We start from the raw sequence: 5,453 nt of genomic DNA, 5'->3' as shown, positions 1-5,453 counted from the left end.
AAAATAAAGAAAAATGTGAAATCACCTTTGAATGACTTTTTTGATTTCTTTTTGCTATTTAGTATGCAGGTATTGTGTCTGTTTTTTCTTATTGCCCGTAAAAACTTACAACGGCTATTACATGGCTTTATAGCCGAATGTTCCAAAGAAAAGTACAAAAATTTTGTTTCTTCTATTGGTTACTCCTCTGTTGCTGCCGTTGTTTTGTTTCCTTCTTGTAGGTACAGAGTCTGTTGGCATGCGTACGGGGTGTGGGCGTGGCGTACGAGGGCTGTGGAGGTATGGGACTGCTGTAGTGGGGGTATGGGGCCGCTGTTAGTGGAGGTATGGGGCTGCTTCATGGTTGCGGTGCAAAACAAACAGAAGGGGGGACCTAGGGTTGCTGAAATGTTTTGTGTGTTGGGCTAGGTGGGCTTTAGGGTTTTTGTATTATTTGGGTTATTTAGTTTTGGGTTTGGGCCTTTCAATGTGGAAATTGGACCTGTTTTGATTTTTGGGCTGTTTAACATTGTAAATGGACTTGAATTTTGGTTATGTGGATTTTATTTTTGCTTGGGCCAAAAAATTGGCCATTACACAGCAGATCCTCAAATTTCCAACATCAATAGCATGTGAATTGTGAAGATGGTTTGATGATAAATCTATTTTTAAGATATCTTTAAGATTCCACAAAGTTGATGGTATTGTAGAACTCAATTTGTTGGAATCTAAGTAAAGATATCTCAAAGCAGAAATATTACCTAAACAAGAGGGTATGGATCCATGCAGCTTATTCAACCCTAAATACATCTCGTATAGTCTCTCCAAACCACAGAGGCTTTCTGAGATAGGCCCTCCTAATTATTACTGTAAAAAGTTAGACTCTGGAGATTTCTCATTCCTCCTATTGATACTGGAATCAATCCATTTAATTTATTATAGCCGAGTTGTAAAAGCAATAGGTTGAAGGGAATATTGCCTTTAAGCTCACACTTATCGGCAGAAAAGTATTGAAGGGATTTTGAAAGGTTTCCGATATAAGTAGCAAGAACGCCACTCAATGGATTTCTTGAAACTTCTATTATTATCAAATGCTTGAAATTTGCCAAAGAAGAAAGACAGGTCCACTCATGATCAGTAGCAGATCCTGTGATCAAATTATTTTTGTGATTTGGAGCCTTTCGAGGTGTCTTAAGTTGCCAAACGTTTTAGGGATTCGGCCAGAGAATAAGTCATCTTTCAAGTCTAGAATCTTAAGCATGGAAGCATTGGAGATAGAGTTGGGAGCATTGGTGATGTGTGGTAAATTACCTGTAAAAATGGCATGTTTTAGTATATGTATTTTGTACTCCGAACTATTCCTAGCTAAAGCCTTGCGTTGAAATCATCATTATTTTTCAAATATAAAATTGATTGAATATCAAATTTACAAAACATATTAAAATATTATAAAACTTGAAATAAAATAAAACTAAAAGTTTGGCATGAGAATGTGGCATCTAATAAATCTTAAAAATGAAACTCACACTGAATAAGAAATTATGAATAATAATTAGTTATGATTTGGGAAACAAAAATATTAAATCATTCTGTATGAGTATTCAATTTAATGGTAAGCTTGCATGTCTGAGCTTATTAAGATTGTTTTAAAGCAATTGGATGGTAAAATAGATTGGAGAATACCAATATATATATATATAAATTTCCAAAAATGATAGTAATGTATGTCGAAACCATTTTTTTATTTGAAAGAAAAAAATCAGAATAGACTTTTTTTAAAACTGAATGTGGAGTCGCCACAAATCTCTTTGTTTAGGTGTGATTGGGCCACCTACTAAAATGTTTTATTCCATTAAAACAATTTTGGTTCAAGTAAAATGAAGAATGGGTTCGGGAGTCGGTTACGCATGAGGAAGGGTTAGCACCCTCATTACGCCCAAAAATTGGTACCAAATTGATTTGATGCTATCCTTATATCAAAAGGTTTTTAAAGAAAAGATTTTTCGAAGTATGATTCTTTTTAAAATGTTTGAATAGTTCAAATTAGCAGTCACAATTCCCTCGTTTCAAATATATGCAGCATCATATCCAGCACGATTGGACACGATCCTTTATACCTTCAAAAATACGATTGATTCTTGACCCTCGAAAACTCATACATTAAAATTATAAAAGGATATCCAAATATTTAGTTCACCGAAAAATCATACCTAGCACAGTAGGGCACGATTTCTCGAATTCCCAAATATTGAATATTGCCTTATTTCAAAATTTTTGACTAATTAAGGAAAATTGGAAATTAACTCAAAACATGTTTATTTGTTTTAAAATAGATGGAATGCTTAATTTATTATAATGAAACATTTGTATAGAAAAGGATTAATAAACATGAAATAATAGGCACACATATAGTACAATAAACCACAATTAATAAATTCAACAATTATGTATAACTATTCTAAGTAAAATGTAGCCAGATTCTTAATCATAGATGGAGAACAATTAATATAATGAATAAAACAATGACTAAATGATATACCTCAACAATAAATATGGCACAATATAAAACAACTCACAAAATATTTACAAAATAAAATGGAAATTTGAAGTGGTATAAGACATTTTCAAAGTAATGATGAATTAATAAACGCACAATATATATTAGTTGACAAATTTATGACTAATATTAGTTGACAAATTTACATAAAAAATAAAGGTATATATTTATTGAAGTAAATTATAGAATATAGGTTTGAACCAAATTATATGCAAAATATTTTAAACACAAATTCATTTACAAATTGACAATATACATGATAACTTAAATAATATATAAAATATGAAAGAATAATAAAAATACATGATAAAATATACCACACATAATAGATTTACAAAATATATATAGAAATAGATATAGGAATAATTATTTATAAAAAATAGTATGAAATTAATAATGCATATAAAATTAAGTTAGTCTATAAATCGTATAAAAAATAATTATGTATACAAAAAAACTATATGTACGAAATGCATGAATTTAATGATATTTTTGAATCAAACATATGTTCCAATATATGTATATATGTGTAAAAAGAATTTTGAAATAAGCAATATATAAAATAATTTTACATGAAACAAATTAATTTTGATTAATGATACACATTGATGATATATGCACAAAAATAATAAGATATGGAAATACGAAAAATAAGTAAATTGTACAATTTAAAATATGGTCCTTAAAAAGAAATATATTATACACATAGATAACTTTAAAGGAATATATATACATAGAAAAATATTTACATAAAGTTATATGAAATCAATAACGTACTATAGTAAAAATAATTTAATATGGGTAATGTACATGTGAAGAAATTTTAGAAATAATTGTATGTCAAAATAACATTGAATTAAAATATGAATTATAAAATTAACTTAATTTTATCATAAATTATATATGTAATAAATTTAAAAAACACAACTAAACACAAATTTATTAAAAACTATATGTATAAAAATAGCATGGCTTTAATAATGCATGTAGGTTAAATATTAGTACTAAATATATGCTTAATAACAACTTAAATGACACATAAAATAGATGAATTTCTCAAAAAAATATAAACATTAAAATAGATGAATAAATTCAAAAGAAATTATGAAATACATAAAATTAATAGCATACATAAACTAAAATGAATTTTATTACAAAAAATACACCAATTATTAAAATGATAGAATAAACGAGAAAATATTATAATAATGTTTTTTTAAAACAACATTCAATTATCAAAGCAACGCAAAATATCACAACCAATAATCAAGCATGTAAAAGAAAATGTATGTGCAGTAAAAAAAAAAGATAAAAACTTAATTTAAACAAAATTGAAACAAGAAGAACAATTTACAAACAAAATAATTGCAAAATAGGATCAATGTGCCATGTGCACAAATGTGCGAGGACTGGAATTGAAAATATCCCGAGCCCAAAACGCTGCACTGAACCGCGGACCAAAGTGAAAAGGTGCACAAATTATAGAGCCAAATTTTTAAAAAAACAAGGTAAGCAAGTAGGGTGAAATTGAAGGCTTCGCACGAAGGGAAGGATCTAACGCTGAAATTTCCCATTTCGTATGAAAATGCACAGACCCGGCCTACTAAACGAGTTAACGCGCGGACCTTCCTTATTATAAACGGTGCTGTTTTATTAATAGGTTGTTTAAAACCTTTCTTTCCCTATTTCCTCTTCCAAACGCAGCCAACATTTTAACCTGAATTCACAGCCCTGAAATCAAATTGTTAGGGTTCATTCCAGCAACCGCCGGACCATCATTTCATTTGGTGGTCGACAATACACGAGCAGCGACTAGATTCCACCGATGAAGGCACCGCTCAAGGAAATCTGGTGAGCTATTTTATTTTCTTTTTTTTTTAAAAAAAACTCTTAGATCTAATATCATTCATTCAAGAAAAATGAAGCCAAAGATGAAAACAAACACATTTAATACCATCCGACCCTCGCCCGTATCTCAGTATTTCGGAGATATTTGGGATTTCATTGGCGACGTTTCAAGGATTGATGGATGACACTTTTGGATACTCCTTCCAATTTCGATCTCAACGAAGTGAACAGAGGTCAATGGCCGATTTGCAAGGTAAGACTTGCCTTTCCCTCCTCTTTGTTTTAAAATGCAGAATGGTGAAAATAATAGCAGGAAAATAGATAAAAATAATAGAAAAATAATAAAAAAAAAAGATAAAGAAGGTCATCTTTCCAGAAATTCTTTTTGAAATTTTCTATGTTCAATATGCGTATATTGTATGTGTGTGTGCGTACTGTGTGCGTAAGATTACAGAGATGAAATCGACGGCTTTTTATAGCCAGATATTTTTAGAATAAATAAAAATAAAAATTACATTTATTTGCTGTATTCTGTTAGTGATTCTTCTGGTGTATTCTTGTGCAGACTCGGCCGTACGAAGAAGCGGGGAGACGTGCGAAGGAGGCCATGCGAGGAGCCGCTCGTTGGAGCCCAACTCTCTGGTATATTCCAGAAGCTTCTGGTGCTCTCGACCGCTAAACTTCTTTTTGGGTTCCGAATTTCAGCTAGGTTTAGGATATGGGTTTATGAATTTGGGTTAAAATTGTATCTGGGCTGGTATAAGTTCTTTATTTGGGCCTAAAAATTTGTAAAAGGACATTGATGATGGACTTTTATTGGTTTTTGTTTTTGTTTATTTTTAATTGTTGGTTTTTCTCTAACGAGCTCGGGCGAAATGGGCCAATTACAATGTAATTTTAAAAATAAAATAGAAAAAAAAGGAAAAATCAGAAAAACTTGAACAGAATCAACAAACTGTGGAGAAAGTTAGTTGTGAACTGATAAAATCAATTAGAAAATTGTTTCGGGCTTTCGTCTTAATTAAATAAAATAAAGTAAATTAAGAACACTAAATGAATACAATTATTT

The 5,453-nt window shown here is 30.2% G+C and overlaps 1 protein-coding gene across 1 annotated transcript; it reads left to right on the top strand.

Moving 5' to 3' along the window:
• Positions 1-4,168: 4,168 nt before the first annotated feature.
• On the top strand, positions 4,169-5,214 carry LOC121227926 (uncharacterized). Its single transcript, XM_041110875.1, has 3 exons — positions 4,169-4,387; positions 4,516-4,637; positions 4,950-5,214. Exons 1-3 carry the CDS (start codon positions 4,362-4,364, stop codon positions 5,123-5,125), a joined length of 324 nt encoding a protein of 107 aa, XP_040966809.1. The 5' UTR covers positions 4,169-4,361; the 3' UTR covers positions 5,126-5,214.
• The last annotated feature ends 239 nt before the right edge of the window (positions 5,215-5,453 follow it).

The sequence above is a fragment of the Gossypium hirsutum genome, chromosome A04 (assembly GCF_007990345.1).
Source record: "Gossypium hirsutum isolate 1008001.06 chromosome A04, Gossypium_hirsutum_v2.1, whole genome shotgun sequence".
In the NCBI taxonomy this organism is placed as follows: Eukaryota; Viridiplantae; Streptophyta; class Magnoliopsida; order Malvales; family Malvaceae; genus Gossypium; species Gossypium hirsutum.
The sequence above is the reverse complement of the archived record's forward strand: the minus strand, read 5'-3'. Positions and strand labels throughout refer to the sequence as shown.

Bases quoted from the DNA above. Each gene is read 5' to 3' on its own strand.
- LOC121227926 (XM_041110875.1), top strand. From the start codon at position 4,362: ATGAAGGCACCGCTCAAGGAAATCTG. The intron at 4,388-4,515 runs GTGAGCTATTTT...CCCGTATCTCAG, and splicing joins GCACCGCTCAAGGAAATCTG to TATTTCGGAGATATTTGGGA. The intron at 4,638-4,949 runs GTAAGACTTGCC...ATTCTTGTGCAG, and splicing joins GTCAATGGCCGATTTGCAAG to ACTCGGCCGTACGAAGAAGC.